At 41.3% G+C, this 19018-nt stretch overlaps 1 protein-coding gene across 5 annotated transcripts in view; it reads left to right on the top strand.

Annotated features, from left to right (window-relative positions):
• Positions 1-9988, top strand: part of DGLUCY (D-glutamate cyclase) — a 396105-nt gene extending 386117 nt beyond the window's left edge. For all 5 annotated transcript variants that reach the window (XM_069208180.1, XM_069208181.1, XM_069208179.1 and 2 more), the window contains 2 exons: positions 3844-3995; positions 9029-9988. In XM_069208180.1, the coding sequence (XP_069064281.1) occupies positions 3844-3995; positions 9029-9190 (314 nt within the window). In that variant the 3' untranslated portion in view covers positions 9191-9988. The remainder of the gene's footprint in view (positions 1-3843; positions 3996-9028) is intronic.
• Positions 9989-19018: the final 9030 nt, after the last annotated feature.

Below are 19018 nucleotides of genomic sequence, written 5' to 3'. Positions count from 1 at the left end.
ACCAGCTATCAGTAAGTGACTCCTGATGCATTGATCAGACTCTTCATTGTCAGGGTGGAAGAACACATATGCAACACTTGACATCATGTGACCAGTGTGTTAGAAATGGAGTCTCTAGTTGGCAGTGGGTTTGAACCCTGTCCAAGTAGGGAACCTCCCTCTAGTCAGGTAGGGGAGATAACCGCTCAGATAACCCTTGCTCACACTCTTGGTAGCTCGGCACGAGCAGGAGGGCTTATCTCAGAACCAATGTGTAAAGCATTTGCCCATAACACACAGTAATAAGTGAAAACACTACAAAAGGACACCACACCAGTTTTAGAAAAGTAGCCAATATTTATCTGTGTAAAACAAGACCAAACTATACAAATCCAACATACATTGTTAAAGATATGAATTTTGCAAGATTTACTCAAAAATACAGTTCCTTGAAGACGATAGCTTCACCTGGGGCTATAATGGTGTCGTGATCAACAAAACCAACAGTTCAGGCGGGCCGCGGCATTGAGGGCCAGCTACGGTGTCGGGGAGACCCGCAAACAGTACCTTTGTAATTGCAGGGCGTTGTGATCCTCACAGTGAGCTCCAGAGAGCAGCGTCGCCGGCTTCGCGGTGTTGGTTCCGGAGTCAGTGCAGGGATCGTCGGGCCCTTGAAGTCACACGCGTTGCAGATCGAACTCCGGGCTGATGAAGTCAGGAGCGCTGGCGTGGATGGCATCAGGGCTGTGGTGTGAAGCAGGACGATGCGACGTGGGGTGCCCAGAGGTCATGGTGCAGGCAGCGGCTTGGTGACAGCATCCAGCAGCATTGGTGAGACCAGGGCTGCGGTGTGAAGAGGGGCGGTGCGGTATCACCAGGTCACAGTGCAGGCAGCGGAGTCATCATTGCTGAAGCGCTGTCGTCGGTAGGCCCAAGCCGGCGGTGCGGGGCGGGCTCGGTGAGACCAGGGTTGTGGTGCGAAGTGGGGCAGTTGGCTCCCTGTACCATCAGCAGGTCACGGTGCAGGCCAGGGGCGTTCTTGCCGGTTTTGTGGTGGTTTCTCCTCTTGAACGGCACAAAATGCACAGTTCCCAGTGCTGCAGGTCAAGGAAACTGAAGTCTTTGGTGTCCCCGAGACTTTTAACAGGAGGCAAGCTCTACCCCAAGCCCTTGGAGAACTTTCTCAAGCAGGACACACAGTAATGTTCACCCTTTGCACTATTTTCAGGCAGACGCAACTGCAGACCAGTCCAGCAAAGCAACACAGCAAAGAGACAGTACTTCTCAAAAGTCTGGGGTTTTGGGTCTGCTACTTATACCCCTTTCTGCCTTTGAAGTTGGCAAACTTCAAAGCAAAGTTTCACATGTTAGCAGGATCCTTCCTTGTCCAGTCCAGGCCCCAGACACACCAGGGGGTTGGAGACTGCATTGTGTGAGGGCACGCATAGCCCTTTCAGGTGTGAGTGACCACTTCTCCCCTCCCTCTCAGCACAGATGTCTCATCAGGATACGCAGGCTACACCCCAGCTCCCTTTGTGTCACTGTCTAGAGGAGAGGTGTAAACAGCCCAGCTGTCAAACTGACCCAGACGGGGAATCCATAAACAAGCAGGGCCACAGAATGTTTTAAGCAAGAAAAATGCCTACTTTTTAAAAGTGGCATTTTCAAACTCACAATCCAAAAACCAACTTCGCTGAAAGATGTATTTTTAAATTGTGAGTAGTTCAGAGACCCTAACCTCCACATTTCTATCTGTCCTCAAGGGAATCTGCGCTTTAAAGTTATTTAAAGGCAGCCCCCATGTTAAACTATGAGGGAGATAGGCCTTGCAACAGAGAAAAACGAATTTGGCAGTATTTCACTATTAGGACATGAAAAACACACCAGTACATGTCCTACCTTTTAAATACACCGTACCCTGCCCATGGGGCTACCTAGGGCCTACCTTAGGAGTGCCTTACATGTAGTTAAAGGGAAGGTTTAGGCCTGGCAGGTGGGTACACTTGCCAAGTCGAATTGGCAGTTTAAAACTGCACATACAGACGCTGCAGTGGTGGATCTGAACCATGTTTACAGGGCTACTTATGTGGGTGGCACAATCAGTGCTGCAGACCCACTAGTAGCATTTGATTTACAGGTCCTGGGCACCTCTGGTGCACTTTACTAGGGACTTACCAGGAAATCAAATATGCCAGTCATGGATAAACCAATCAGCTGTACAATTTACCTATGAAGCACTTGTACTTTAGCACTGATCAGCAGTGGTAAAGTGCGCAGAGACAATAAACCAGCAAAACAGACCTGAAAAAATAGGAGGAAGAAGGCAAAAAGTTTGGGGATTATCCTGCAAAAACTGCCATTTTCAACACAGTGGATCTTGCAAATTTTTAATTGCACATGAATGTGTAAGAATTGACAACCCATGTGGGTCGCGCAATCAACCCTTAAGAACAAGGAGTACACAATGTATACCCTCCTTATACACTACAGTGGAGTGAGGCAAATCCTCTTCTGTTGCTATTTAATTAGAAAAGCCCAGTGTTGATGCATTGTTCAAGACAACTAGGTCATTAAAATGTATCATTATCGTTATGTTTGTAACTCAGTGCAAGGGAGGATACATTTGTTAATCGGCAGTCCTGATTAAACTGGCTTTGTGATGTTAAATTTGCAAATTTCTTTACGCATGAGTATGTTGTTAGATTTGCTACTGCATCTTATTGAGGGCATCATCATAAACATGACACCCTGAAAATTGGTAATTTATTTAGGGGCTTTGGAATACAAAGGACAAAATGTATGAGTGGTGTTTCCTTTGTGACATGAATTTGCTTTATGGTAACCATCTAGTGACTAGGATCTGTTGCTACAGTTAGAATGAGATTGGGTAAAATGCAGGACTTCATTTGTGAAGATGTCTGCCAGTGTTCAGCAGCTGCACTTATTTCTTAACATCTGCACATATTTATGACCCCTTCCCCAAAATGGTGGCGCTGCATGTCTGTTTTTCAAAGAGCATGTGTGTCTACCGTTTAAATATCCAATATACAATTACAACCAATATTAATACCAACGTGCTGAGGCCATTCTTATAGCTTAGGCTCACCTGGTATAGGCCAAGTTGTAATAGTTGTAGGAGTACAATGGTTAGTGGGTGGCATTGAACACTAGTTTCGTAAGCGTAGCACGCCTGTACAAGCTGTAGAGGGCTCCTGAGAAATATCTGGGCCCTGGCCCCTGTTTTTGTTTTCTTCTTTTTTTTAACACAATAAAGTAAAGGTTTCTTGGTTAGTCCGATTATAAACCGTTCCACAAAATATACCGCTCTCAATTAGCCTACCAAAAAGCATTGCTTTTTTATGAGTATGCGTTTGTATGTGAAACCGAGAAATATTCCTGAAGTGGGATTTGTTTTTATTGTTTCATGTTTTAACAGATAGTTAAGCTGTTTCAGTTGACACGCACCCCTCGTACTTTCTCCACACTTTGCGGCGAAATTATAGTTGTTCCTGTTGCCAGATGCTGTTTTTTTTGTTGACTTTTTTTTAAAAAATTGCCAGATTAAAGGTTCATACTATTCTACAGTTTCTTCGCAATCAGCTCTGTTTGCACAAGCCTGTTCTGTTGCTAGAAGTGCACCGTTTTTTTCTTTTTTGTATTTATGATTTTTTCGAGTTTAAACGATAAACACAGAAGCCAAAAGGACCCATAAGTTCTAAATCCTCCTGAAGTTACTTCACATGAGTACTCAATTCTGCATAATAGTAAGACCTGTTATGCTCATGGCTACAAAGCCACCGGGCAATGGTAAAAAAATGTTTTGTTATAAAAACAAATGATTACTATGTACTTTTTACTTTGTAGGTGTCTCTAACTGGGGAGGATATGCAGTAGCCTGTGGGTTATATCTCTTAAACACCTGTGAGATGCATGAACGCTACCTCAGAAAAGCTGTCGGATTTCCCAGTTTGTCACAGGAAGTGGTCTGGAGAAAGGCCCTTCCATCTGTTAGCAAGGTAATGAATGCTTGAACATACATATTTTGTTTCTGGAAACGTTTTTTGCTATTATGCAAATGTGTTATTTTTTCAATTTTACTGACACATTTTGTAGGAGGAACCACATCATAAAATACCTTTATACTGTACAGGATTTTCTGCATGTGGTTGATTCACAAAAGCATTTATTAGTTTCTGGAAGCTACTAATGGAGTGCTCTTTTATATACTCTTAAATGCCTTGACTCGCCCCCGAAATATTCAACACAGTAGTAGTAAAATTTACGTTAGGGTACAGTGCTTTCTATTTGTAAAAAATGCCCATGAATATTCCCAATTTAGATATTTTGTGGCCAATTTACAAGCGCATGTAGTAGTATATCATAGAATACTACAGGACCACTCTTTTATGTACTCTTCAGTGCCTTTATACGGCCCTCATAATTGGAATGATCTGGCCATTGTGGAATACAGCATCAATAGAGGAATCATTCCCATGTGTACACTGTAAATAAATTGGCTCGTTTACTGCCGTAATAAGATAATGTAGACAAAATATCATTTAAAGGATTTAGATGTTCCCTTGAATGACCAGGAATGTTAGTGCAGTAGTTCCAAGAGACGATGTCAATCCTTCTGAAAGATTGCTTCGAACTACTGTCTTTCTTCCTTCGGGGTTGCATGAATTAGTAATTACTTTCAAAGGGAACCTTAGATGGATGATTTTTTTTGTTCTAGTTTGCCATCTTAAATTGAACTCAGTTTCAAGTGGCAAACAATGGAGCTTTTCGGGATTAGAAGGTTCTGTTTTAAAGCATTTTGCTTTTTAATTTTTTTTTTTTTAACTTTATTTGATTATTCTTATTACTTTTTGATCCCTGAAAAGTGAGCAGGCTCTGCTAATTGCTTGGCTAATTGTGCAGCCTCTGCAAAGCTACATAACAGCAACATCTTAGCCACGCATGTCGCAGCCAACTGTGCAGCTCTGACCATGTTCACAAACCTCCAGTGACAGCACCACTAATGAGTATTGGGTAGTGTATTATTCATGAACATTTATAACTTTGCCTGAAATGCAACTTTAATGCTGGGAATTCTAAAGTAAATTCTAATAGGTTAGCACCAACACGCTGGCCTTGCATCGTTCTGAAGCACACTTCCAAATTAAGCGCACCCCTATGCACGAGCTCTTGCCTTCGGCAGTGGCCATTTATACTTCCTGAATATGTGGCAGAGGGGTGAGTTAAATGGGAAACGTTGGTTCCAAAAAGCACTCCAATTTTAAACCAGAAGAAATCTCAGTTTATTCTGCAGTTGTAATCTTTTATACGTGCTGCAGAGGAGTATCCTCCCTCCTGGGATTCAAACATTGTAAATCCATTATGCTTCCCACCTAACAAATAGTGCAAGTGATTTGTAGTCCATCTCCACAGTGTTGTATTGGCTACTATGGATGTGTTCCTTTTATTGCCAAAGTCCAATGAATGGCATTCTGAAAAAAAAGTACTTGTGTGTGGCTGTTATTGATGTAGCTTCGTCCTTTAATTGTGTATATCTGAAATCCATTCACTTGATATAAACAAAACATAGCTGTTCCTTTAGACCAGTGTCTTCAATGATTCAGCAAGTTGTTTACATTCCATTCAATAGGTGCCCCTATTCGTTTCAGCAAATAATGTCCTTTATCAGGAATATGTGTTCTTTATGAATTTATCAGTAAACAATATGTCATTATACCTGGATCAAGGATGGCAAGCAAGAACCTCATTCTTTTTGATAAGATATTCCCCTCACCTTACACCTATAGTGTGTAATCACAAAAAAAAAAGGTAAATTAAGTGGCATAACGTGAATACGAGCATAGCCACCATGTAAACAGGCATTCTGTGTGTGTTGTGTTATCTGCTAACCAAACATGCCTTAACACACCCAGGAATCGAATCACCTCATTGCATGCATATGACCCTTTTGATTATGGTAAAGTCATATATTTGAGAATAACAGATCCATCCCTTTGAAGCTTTAGAAAGAATATTCTCTCAAGACCAAAAGTCTTTGACCTGTCTATAACCTGTGACTAAGACAAAAAACATTTGCGCATTGCTGATATCAGGCAGTGTAAGCATGACCCAAGCATGCCTGCTTGTCACAAGCAGGTATGCTTGGTTCATGGAAGACAAATGACACAACAGGGTAGCAGTCAGGATTCGGTAATCACAAATTTGCAAAAAAAGTTGTTTCTACACAGGGATGTGCTTCAAACTAACCTGTCTACCTTATTTGTGTCTAGTGCTTGTCCTTGGTGGGTCGCACAGGAAGTTGTGCTCAGTATACCAGACAGAGTAGCAATTGTAGCTATCAAAACTACAAACTCTGTCTTATCAGTGGTCGGTAAGCATATCATAGAGACAAACGCTGGTCTCAATGGTACAGTTACAAAACAGTCACCAACTATAGTGGTAACATCAAAAATGTTAGTGGACAAGTTGTGCAAATATATATTTCTGGAGGAAAAAAACAACTGAACTACTATTGTGAAGAGATGAAGTACTGTTGTGAGCGAACAACATTACTCAGTTGAATCAACCAACTTATGTCATTGGATACTGCTGGTCATGTTATGAACTTATGTAGTATAGCAGATGCCCATTTTGCCTCTTTTGAAACATATTCAGTAAAGAACAGAAAGATTATCTAATCCATAATTAATTCTGTCTAAATAATCAATTTGATGTACTAAATCATAGAAAGCAAGACATCTCTGTTCTCTCATTAAGACTCTTAGGTTGTGATGTGTCCAGGTTTCTTATCCAAATGATTTGCCTTTGTAGTAATTGATTTCTGATGTCCTTGTCTTCTGCATCCAATACAGTTTCAAGAACTTCGAATCACAGTTGACTGATTTTATGTCTCAACTAATTGAAATGTAAAGCCAAATTTTATTTAAGATTGTTGGTCCAGATGAGGCTTTTAGGTTCAATAAGTATACATATGACTTTTCTCTTTTTTTTCACTCTATAAAACCCACATGCGCAATTCACAGAATAACTTGTAGTCTTCCTCATGTCCTGTCCACAAGTTGGTATTAGAAGTGAGTCTCTTAATCTGAGTGAGTGGTGATTAATATATGCAGTTTGAGAAATAAAGACAGCACAAATACGATGTGATATAAAATAAGTATAATCTTTACACGGGGTCTATAGTAGCATTCAGTACTAGGTCAATTAGCCCATTAGACCATAATTGTTACAAACATCAGGTGGATTATTATTTTGATATATTGAGGATCAATCATAAAGTTGTAGGTCACTATGAATCATAAGTAAATGGTAAGAATTACTTTAAATCAAATCACCTGACTTTCAAGTGATTCACGATAATGCATGTTATTTAGTGAAATGAATGTCATTGAGTAATATATTTGTGTATTCAGAAAACACTTAGTTTAATGTTTGTTTTGGTATTTTGTGTGCAAAGCATTATTTAATTTTGAATATGTATGAATTTTGAAATTATACTAAAATCATCAGTACATGCATGAGGAAAGTGTAATTATTATTGATGATAACTGAAGAGCAAGACATTTGCCTTGTCAATGAATTTAGTATGTCAGTTTTGATCATCCTAAGATGGTTGGCGATTATCTACCTCCACCATCATTGGGGTTTGGCCCTTATCTTTGTCTGTTATCGACTTGTTTCTGTGTCAGTGATTTTAGATCATGTTGCATGAACACAGTGATCAAGGCGGCTTGCCGTATGCGTCCGTGTGACTTAATGAAGAACATTTCTAGCAATCTGCAATTGTCTGTCTAATTTCTGTTTGGAGAAGCATATAAACGTGAATTCCACCTTCGCGGATGGAGGCACCCGCCCAATAGGGTCTGCAGCAGTAGTTTGGTGGTACCGGGAAATATATATATTTTGTGTGGGCTAGCATAATTTATATGTAGTTGGGTGAATATTCCCACAAGAATTATTTGCGCCCACTAGCACTGTACAAGGCTACTGTATTTCCTGCCAGCTAAGAATTTAGAATATGTGTAGTTGAATAACTCACATTTTAAATAATCGAGATCAAACTACCACTGGTTGCAGTCAGCTTCTTGAAATATATTTTGCTGTCAATTTTGTCTTTGTGGTGTATTTGAGTGCACAATAAACAATCCTATACTTGTGGTGGTAAGGTTGTTCTATACATAGTTGATAGGCTGAAGCCATAAATACTAATTTTCCTTCTCTAACATTGTCTTGAAATAAGACAACACTTCTTTAACCTGCAGGCTATTCCTCCAGTGTGCGATATTAGGGCGATATTTATCATTATTTGACGAAACGTAACATAGCAATACACTGTGCTGTGTTGTGTGATAGGGAGATGGTGGGAATGCACCATATTTATCAAGATATGGTGCATTCCTGCTCTCCACCTCCGCTGGTGCACAAACTCCTGCCTAGCGCCAACACAGCCACCCTTGCACCATGGTGCAACAGTGCTTGCGCTACAGGCAGGATTATTTTTGTGCACAAAAACAATTCTTGGAGGCGTTTTCCTCCTTCTACATGTGCTGCATAGTGCAGTACAAGTAGAAAGAGGGAAAAACGAGGAGAAATAAATATATTTCTCCTTGTTACGCCTCACCTGGGGTGGCGTAGCATTCTGGTGCATTTTCAGGTCTACCAGTCTTGGTAAATATGCTGAATGCATGGAAACACGCAAGCACCACCCATGGAACACTTCTCTGGGGTAGAGTAACAGAAACAGGGACTTTCGCTGCCTTGCATTATTCCAGATTCACCGAGCCACTTAGGGCCACGCAAGGTGGCCTTGCATGCCTTGGTAAATCTCATGTAGGTTTTGTGTTTCCCTTGTGTGGTGCAAGGGTGACGCTAACCTTTGATAAATATGGCCAATAGCATTTAATTCTTCGGAGGTTCATAAAATAAATCCTGCTGGATTGGTTGGTGTTCATATACTGTTTTATTAATTTCAGTTTTTGTTTTGTTTGCTATTTATGGTCAATAATTATTTTCAAAATGACATTCTTTGCAGGAAGATAAGATGCTGAGCATACTGGTAAGACACGGAGTCCGAAGTGGAAAAACTGGCATTCTTGGAATGGAAGTCGACGGGTTGCCGTTTTATGATGCTCACTCGAGTGTTATTCAGAAACTGCTCGGTGTCACATTCGAAGGTCTTTCTGAAACCTCGTGAAGTGGATAAATGTGATATGCCATATTTTGTTTCCAATCACGCACTGAAAATATTCACAAGCTCTGACCCACCGAGTGTGATACACTAAGGGTAGCCTTTTTGTAGCACAGGAGAAAAACAGAACCTGAGTCCCAGTTTTATATCTTTGATATATTTTTAACCATAGTAAAGGAAGGGAAATATTATCTTTTTGGTTGGCATTATGACAAAGGGAGGATATGAGGCTTCCTTTTTGGTACGGAGGGCCGCGAGCCTGTGTTGGAAGACCCGAATCCAGCCACATCAAGTCTGACTAAATTAGATCTACTTGGGCGAATTAATGTAACATTTTCTGCATTGTGACTATGTGAATGAGGTCCAGTTACAGCAATTGTGTGCAAATGTATTTTATACAGAGATCATGACAATATGGCCTGACTTCAGCACTCCTAGAAATATGTTAGACACTGAAAACATCAACAGTAAGGTTAATGTGGCTGACAGAAAGGCTGATGTATGGAGACTATGAGAAATGGCGATAGGTAACACTTCTGAAGACAAAAAAATAACTAAATTGAGCTTGTGTTCAAATTATTTTATTGGTTACTTTAAAAGTGTTAATAGGAAAATCAGAATGCCGAAATTAAAATAAGTGTAAATCTATGTATTCACGAAGAGAAATGGCAACAAAAAATATCAGTTCCCCTGGCAAAGACTTCATAAAATGGGAAAATAGAGATAACACTAAATTCACAGACTATTAAACTTGTAACTGCTATGCTGGTGTCATACTGAAATAAAATAGTTCTAAAAGTCAAAGTTGTGTTTACTTGTGGTTCTTTAGTAATTGGTAGGACGTGAGATGATGTAACACATTGTAACAGAAGTAAAACGAGTAAATATTCATACTAGCCTTATTGAAGTACATTTCTATGTAATTGTGCTTTCCTCAAGTTATGCTTCTGAGGTGTTTTCATTCCTCCAGATTTTATTTTTACTAAATCTAATTTGTTGGGTGAACCTGTTGGACAGTGCATTTTGCCATGTATTTCATCACATCCTACCATATCATAGTCCACCATATGGAATGTGCATTTCAGACCACGTGCATTCACTTTTAGATACGCACTACAAAATACCTATTTCTACCTTTTTGATATGTATTTTTTGTGGGCCGGTGTGACACTGCTACTTAATAAAGCTGTCGAGGAAAAGAGTGATATTGGTTGGTTGCCTGTAGGATTGCCAGCCCTGTGGAGGACCAGACTGGATGGTGTAGTGGGACTAAGAGTTTTCCCTTTTTTCTTTGAAATACCAGTATTCTTCTGTACTTGACTTGTACCTTGATTGCGCCCTAGAGCGTTTTATGACAAATGTGAACCTTGGTTTGAGTGAGCCATATAGTTTTGAAAGAGTTTTTAAACTGACAGAACCTTTCCCCATTCTTCCATGGTAACTTGCAGACCCAAGTGGTCCTCACAGAGTAACTCTGATACCCTGCGTGAAACTGGTTTAAAAACTTTAAATGTATGCCTCACGTAAGCTTAACAGTGGCCTAGCTTAAAGAACATGCTGCCTGCGATTTGCATGCCGCATATCTAACTACTTTAAATTTTAAAGCCACAAGTGAACTTGACTGATGTATTGAAGTCGGTGACATTCTTGTAAGTAGCTTGACTAGTATATTTGCATTAGTATGGCAACTGTGATGTATAGATGATGGAGTAGAAAGTCAGCAACTAGTTAGGAATCTTTCTCTGCTTTTAGAAGAACTAAAACTCTCACATTTTTTCGATAAATCTTCTGATACATTCCGAGAAGTGACTGGTTTAATGCTTTTGATTGGGTCATACTCAACTTTCCTAGGTTGTTTTACAAAGTAATAGATACTGCAACGACCCACGAAAATTAATTTTAGGATTTACTATGCTGTCAAGCTATGAATGTATGCATCTTTTTTAGCTTATGTTTTCGGGGTATTGTTATCCAAATCTCTTATTGCTTTGATTTTTACTATATCTATTTTGATGATGTAGCAATCTTTTTGCTTTATTAGTGTCCTGGGATATCTCAGCTTCATGCTTAAAGACACATATGCTGTCTCCTCGACATATAGGCCCTCATTCCGAGTTTGGCTGGCGGCGGTAGCCGCCAGCCAAACGGGAGCCGCCACTTGGCCGCTCCGCGGTCAAAAGACCGCGGAGGCCATTCTGGCTTTCCCGCTGGGCCGGCGGGCGCCCGCCAAAGGAGCGCCCGCCGGCCCAGCGGGAAAGGCCCTGCAACAATGAAGCCGGCTCCGAATGGAGCCGGCGGAGTTGCAGGGGTGCGACGGGTGCAGTTGCACCCGTCGCGATTTTCTGAAAATCTTTCTGGGACCCTGTTAGGGGGCCCCTGCACTGCCCATGCCAGTGGCATGGGCAGTGCAGGGGCCCCACGACACCCATTCCCACCATCCTGGTTCTGGCGGTGAAAACCGCCAGAAACAGGCTGGCGGGAAGGGGGTCGGAATCCCAATGGCGGCGCTGCAAGCAGCGCCGCCATGGAGGATTCTCCCAGCCGGGGGTAATCTGGCGGTAAACCGCCGGACCCGGCTGGGCGACCGCGGCTGTCGGAATACAAAAGGAAGCACCGCCAGCCTGTTGGCGGTGCTTCCGTGGTCGTCGACCGCCAGGGTCAGAATGACCCCCATAATCTTGTATTCAAATCGGGCCATTTTTCAAATCTGTATAGGAGACTGGCTGCGTATCCTTTTCTATATGTAATTTTAGATTCTAATTCATTTACGTGAATCCTGGTGTTTTAATATGCCCAGTAATCAGGCAACATTTCAGAGAGTTCTTAACTACTATGAATAAAATTAAATTGAGTTTCTAATTTCCTTTGGTTCGTTTTTTTGTAACACAAATGCAAAAATATTGTTAAATTGTGCGCAGTTTTGAGGTTTGTGTCATATGTGATGATTCCAACACTGTTTACATTTACAGTGGTGCTACCTGTCTTAAATTAAATGAGAAATAAATCACTGCATGATCAGAAACCAGTCTGTTCAATTCAATAATTACTCTTTCGATAGTATGGCATTTCACACCAACTATATGGATTGTGTGGGTGCAAGAATGTGTCATTCCAAGTCGTGACTAAGAATTGATTTTGAAACCTAGATTTCTTTGCTTTATGTGCTTAGGGTGGTGAGAATGTGAGAGGTGCAAATCTCTCATTCTAGGGGCCCGTAGTGATAATGAAGTCTCCCTGCCCTATGTGTGGTATATTTTTTTATACATAGAAAGTAAACATCTCACACAGTCAGTCAAAAATTGGAGACCATCATGGGGTGGTGTTATTTATGACAGTAAACATTTGTGAGTTATGTAATGGTATGGGCATTTATAAAGCGCACAAAACCCAAGGGTATCAAGGTGCTAGCAGAACCCGCACATGGTGAAAAAAACACCTTTTCATTCAAAGCCATTCTGGGTAAAAAGCCAAGTTTCAGCCGTTTTTTTAAAATAGAAAAGATTCCCTCCTCTGCCATGTGGGGTGGAAGGGAGTTCCATAATTTGGCAGCTGCCACTCAAAAGGCCCTTCCTTCTCATCTGGTTCTGTGAAATCTAGGGATAATTGCCAGTCTGTGAGACGAGGATCTGAGAGATCTTATAGGCACATCCCAGTGAAACATGGAATTAAGCAGTTCAGTGTTATTTAGATAGAGGGCTTTATGAACACAAACACAAGGCCTTGAAAGCAATTCTCTTTTTAATGGGAAGCCGGTGAAGTGTCTTCAAACCTTCCCTAGTTGAAACCTGCTTGGGAATGTTCAAGATAAGCCAAGCAGCCACATTTCGGGTCACCTGCAGCATATTAATACTTCTCTTATCCATATTAACATAGAGGGAATTACAATAGTCTAAACAGGAGGTGATGAGGGCAATGCCAATTGTTTGTTGTAGATCATTAGGGTTGAAAGGGAAAATCTTCCTCAGTACTCTGATAATATACAAACAAGTATTAGATGTGAGACTAGCTTGAGTGTTGAAACTCAAAGAATTATCAACTAAAACACCTAGATTTCTAGCAGACTCCACAGGAGTGGGAAGAGGACCACACTCCTTGGGCCACTAGTTATCAGACCATATTGATTTCTGGGCCCCAATCTGATCTACCAGACTCCTGAGAGGATTGTGATCTACGTCACAGGCCACCTCTTGACATGGGGTTGGGACTAATCCCTTAGACTGGGCTAGGCGGAAGGGCTAGGCATAGGACACCCCCTGTGTTCTCAGCACAGGTATAGGGTTTGGTAGGAGCATCTAGAACTATATGCACCATGGTTGGATTGTTTATCTTTTTCACTATGTTTGTAATGCTGATTACCTTGCTTTGTTTTGTCTGCCCAAATATCCCCCCACACTCTTTATATGCCAGATTACGATTGGTTCAACAAATGTTTTGAAAACTAATCTTGCATCTTTCGTATCTCGCCTTGTAGATACATGAAAGGGGTAAGATCTGTTTCTACGGCTTCCCTGGGGAGTCAGTGTCCTGTTCAGGTTATCATAATCACCTTCCACCCCAGTAGGTTTAGAGGTCCTGGTGAGGCACTGTGAGCTAGCCAGGAGTTAGGCCAACAGTTACTGATAGTGTGGATTGTCTCCCACACCCTGCCATTCTGCTGTGTGAATCGCGCAGTCCTATTATCTGAGTAGAAACCAAATGACATCACCACTACTTGGAATTGAACAGAAAATACCTCAGCTCAGGCTACTTGACAAGAAACAAACCTGATTATATAGAATATAAATTGTGCATTATTCATATAGTTGGAAATCAATATCAGTATTTGGTAAACATGCAGGGTGCTTCACATCAGCTATGGGTCTTTTTAAAGGTTTTGAGAAATATTTAATTGCTATAGAGAAAGAGAAAGTACGGAAAGAAGTCCTACTTTACAATGCCCTGGGGGTGGAATTAAAACTGATTTTTGATCATATTAAACCAATTGAAAGAAGTGCCTAGGAGAGGAAGGGTTGGGAAGAATACATTTAAGCAAGGAGATGGATAGAGAACCACTTTAACACAATGCTGAGTATAATAGTGGAACGACTCAGCTTATATTGCACATACCAGGTGGTTGAGGAAGATGGAGTAGGGAATGTGGCAAGTTTGCTCATGTTGGCCACTTCTTGTGCATTTACAGGCATCTATTAGAGAAGGAGCCAACTGATGATGTGTACTGTTTGTGACCACCTTTATAAAAAGTAACATCTGTCAACAAAAGTAATGAATAGTGAGGGAAATGTGTAAAACTCAACTCAGTGCAATAGAAGTAAAATATTTTCAGGAGGATAACAAGAAGTGAAAGCAAAAGTCTAAGACAGGATACACAGCAAATTATGATGGTTTAAACATAGCTGCAGACTGTACATGGAGTTAAAAAGCCATAGGGCACAGTTAAAAATCAATTTTGCTGTAACATGGACTCCTGCAAATGTAAATGAATATGATTTAACGGTTGAAATATAATATTTATTTTTCATTGTGTAGATAAGTGTGTGGGCAGGGAAGTTCACAAAAGTGTGTTGATAAGCTATACGGTGTAATGGTTGAATTTGTATTTGATATGGATTGATGTGAAGCCAGAAAACCTGAGATAATCCCGGCTTTCCTGTTTGACTAAATTGTGTGATCCTAGGCAAATATTTATTTTCACTGCGTCCTTTTTCTTCATTATCATGTATGAAATCACCTTCAATATGTGAGTTCAGGATAAGCGCTGTGCACAAAATTACCTTGTGTTTGATTCGAAAGACTACAATGCTGCTCAATGTATTAAAACAATCTAGTCCGCATCCACAAGCTGGGTGCACTTCACAACTGACCCGTCTCTTAGTTCGCTAATGACATTGTTATCAGGGTAGGGGGGCAAGAGTATTTCTAAGTTCATGTTTGAAAACCTTTAATAAATACCTATCAATGCAGAGATGAAATCTGATGTACAAAGGTGAAAAGCTTTTTCGTGCTCAAGAACTACACTTTTTATGATCTGACTTGGATGTTGGCAGCCTGGAGTACATTTTGATTGGGCAGATGGTGTGTGCTTCCGGATAATAAAGTGCTTGCCCTCCATGCGGCTGGGATCATTTTGTTTATTTATCCAGCTGCCTAAGCTTGAGCTTTCTGTCGCATGCACACATGCTATTGTAATGCTATTAAAGTGTCTTAGATAAATGGATAATTTATGTTGTTTTTCTCTGGCAGCAGCACAGATGGGAGGAGGGCATTTATTAATTTTCATGGATTTTTAGTTCTGGTTTTACAGTGCAACTGTTATCTGACCTTTTAACCTGCACCAAAGTTAGTGTACAGTTATTTGCTTCCACAGAAAAACATATTGATTCTCATGCCTTTTACTTGTAATGCTCCCCATTACCATACAGCATTCTTTTAAAGCTAGACCTATTGGCATTGCCAATGCTTGTTTGAAATTTAAAAGCAGCTTTTATCATATTTTTGTTTGATATTTGTTGCATGATTTACATATGACATATTTTCATAGCTAGGCTTGCGCACAGACTCTTGGCTCGACTCTCCATGTCAATTTGTTAGCTTACCCATCACCAAATATTCTCTGAAGCTCCTCGGTGGTCTAGAAGATGGAATACACGTCAGAGAGAGAGAGCACCTGGCTTAGAAGAATGGGGGAAAGTGGCTATGGAGAGATAGGAAACGTTTCATGGGACAAGAAGAAGAGAAGCAAAGGAGGGTGAGGAGGTGGCTTGACATAAAGCGGCAGAGAACAAACATGGATGAAAGTAATCAAGAACAATGTTTAAGTGCTGCACAGGAAGGGAGACAGAAAAGACAAATTCAGAAACTGGAAAGAGTGTAAGATGGATATGAGCCTAAAAGAACTATGAAAATGGAGACATGGAGGGCAAGGTGAAATAGAGGCACTTAAGAGGGACCGTGGCCAAGGGAAAAGAAGGGCAGGGAATGAGGCAGAAAGGAAGGGCTTGATAGGCATTGAAAGAAGGATAAAGACAAGCAAGAAAGTCATGGCTGGGTGTAAGAAATGCTTGGAAACAGAGGGGAATAAAGACTTAAAATAGTGATGGGGAAGAAAAGGATGGAAACAGGGAAGATGAGAAAAAAGGTAGGGTGTGAGAGACAAGAAGAAAAAGTGGGGGGAAGAAGGGCCATATTTATACTTTTTGACGCACAACTGCGCCAACGCAGTTGTGCGTCAAAAATTTTACCGCCGGCTAACGCCATTTCAACGCACCATGCGTGCGCCTTATTTTTGGAATGGCGTTAGCCGGCGCTGCGGACTGGTATGCGTAAAAAAAAATGGCTCACACCAGGCAGCGCCGGCATATGGGAAAATGGGGGTGTGCGTCAAAAAATGGTGCAAGTCAGGTCTGAGGCAAAAATCAGGCCTCACACCGGACTTGCGCCATTTTTGTTTTGACGCACAATCCCAATTGACATGACTCCTCTCATAGCTAAGACAGGAGTCATGCCCCCTTGCCCAATGGCCATGCCCAGGAGACTTATGTCCCCTGGGTATGGTCATTGGGCATAGTGGCATGTAGGGGGGCAGAAATCAGGCCCCCCATGCCACTTAAAAAAATATATACTTACCAGAACTTACCTTTCCTTCCCTGAGATGGGTCCCTCCATCCTTGGGTGTCCTCCTGGGGTGGGCTAGGGTGGCAGGGGGTGTCCCTGGGGGCATTGTTAGAATCAATTTGAAATGATTCGTTTCTTTAACACGTGTAAGTTTGAGCTTTTTTCTCTCTGAACGCACTGTCTATCACATATGTTATCTTATGTATATTTGTTTAAGTAAAATAAGCCTGGTTCCATACCACAGGCTTGCAGCTGGTTTCTTTCCCTAACTGGGGCACGTTACTCATTATAATCATGTGTTCAAAATAACTAACCGACCTCGGCTGTTGTATTTTGGGGAGGGAAAGGCTGATATCTATACCTTTGAACCACGCAATCCTTTGAAGGGTCTCAAGAATGTGGGGAGTCAGGCAGCTGCAGAGGGGAGGCAAGGACAAAGCTGGGAATGGAACCGGTGTGTGGAAACTGATTAACTCCTTAAAATATCTGTATGACGTATATCATTATTTACACATTTTATGTATCCTTTGATGTATGAGTATAAATATCACTGTTAAACGCTTCATGCTAGCACACTTTACTTCGGGCCTGGGATGCCAGTGGTAAACCTGTCCTCTTTGCTGCAGCAAAAATAAACAGACCTTTGGTCATTGATTTTTCACTCCGGCTCTCCGTGTCAAAACTCCTTGTAAATGCATTTGTAAGTATCTGCAAATATGTGCATTTGACAGCATCGGAGGGCACCTCTGGGCTTCTTCCGAGCCCACAGGTCCCTTAACGCCTGCCCTGACCCAGGCGTTAAAAAACGTCACCCATCAGGCTGGGCGCTGTTTTTTAAGGCCCGTCCCCTCTTGTGTGTCAAAATGACGCTGGAGTATAAATAAGGCGAACAGGCCTTAAAGTCATTTTTTGGAAGGGAACGCCTACCTTGCATATAATTAATGCAAGGCAGGTTCCCCCTTCCAAAAAATGACGCACGTGGGATTTTGACATCCGCGGGGTCGGGCGTCAAAGTATAAATATGGGGCAGGGTTTGCGCCAAATGTGCATCAAATATTTTGACGCACATTCGGCGCAAGCAGAGTATAAATATGCCCCGAAGTCTCTAATTAATAGGTGTGGATGATACAGGGCTGATCCTAAATGTATTGCTTGCTTCATGACCATCTGGCCATGCCACTTATCAGGTCCTGTGTGAAATATGATTATTTAACACACAGCACCTTTAAAGGATTCATGTAAACTCTGGGGGTAGGGTATTAACAGATTGAAATGGCATTAACACCCTTTTTAGCACCAGCACCTATTAGTAGTTAAGCACCAATTTCCCTAATCACTTTTTGTCTGAAGCGCTTGCCACCACTTTTTAGCTTGTGGGAACCGTGTTTGCACAAGTTACTTCTTTTCAGGTGTCCCCTATTACACCGCTTTCAGCATTCTGTAGGTGAAAGCCTCTTGTGGATCATAGCAAAAATGTGTCTGAGAGCCCCTACATTGCTTACTATTGGTTGGCTTAGTTGTCACTTGTTTTCTTACGTCTTATTTGATGGCTTGCCTTTATGTTCTTGTGTGTGTTCCTTCCCTGGAGCATAGTTTAGTTACAATCCTTTTGATTAGCTGAATTGCATCCTTCTACTGCTCACATTTAGGAAACATTGCTTTTCACTTTTTTTCCAGAAATTCATAAGCGAGCATATCTTTTCAGTCTTTGTCCTTCATATGCTGCTTTGCTCCCTGCCTCCTCAAATACCCACTCCCTCATGCTAGATCGCTAACCAATCCTTCCTGTTGCCCTTAAAAGCACAGCAATGGGGATGTTTTTACTAAGGTATAGTTTTAATTGTACCTCCACCAATCCACATATTGCATAAAAGCACAAGCTTTAGCACACAAAAGCTTTAGTGGCACTGGTGGAAGGGCCAATACCATTGGTGAACAGGTAAGAACGAATACATGTTTGGTAAGTAATTAATGCAAATTGGCGAAAACTTCACATAAGGTAACATTGGTGACACGATGTGTCATCATATGTCATAGTTCAAAGTCCTTTGAAGCTTTGCCGTGTGCCATCCCGGTCATGACCTTGTTACTGCAAGTCTGCCCGACTTTATGGGACAAGTCTTACCTATCCACCCATCTTTGAACTACTTCCATAGATTGATTACTCAACATACATAATTTGTTCTTACTGTTCACCAATGGACTTAAACCTTGAAGAAATCG

This window comes from Pleurodeles waltl, chromosome 9 (assembly GCF_031143425.1).
Source record: "Pleurodeles waltl isolate 20211129_DDA chromosome 9, aPleWal1.hap1.20221129, whole genome shotgun sequence".
Lineage (NCBI taxonomy): Eukaryota > Metazoa > Chordata > Amphibia > Caudata > Salamandridae > Pleurodeles > Pleurodeles waltl.
The sequence above is the reverse complement of the archived record's forward strand: the minus strand, read 5'-3'. Positions and strand labels throughout refer to the sequence as shown.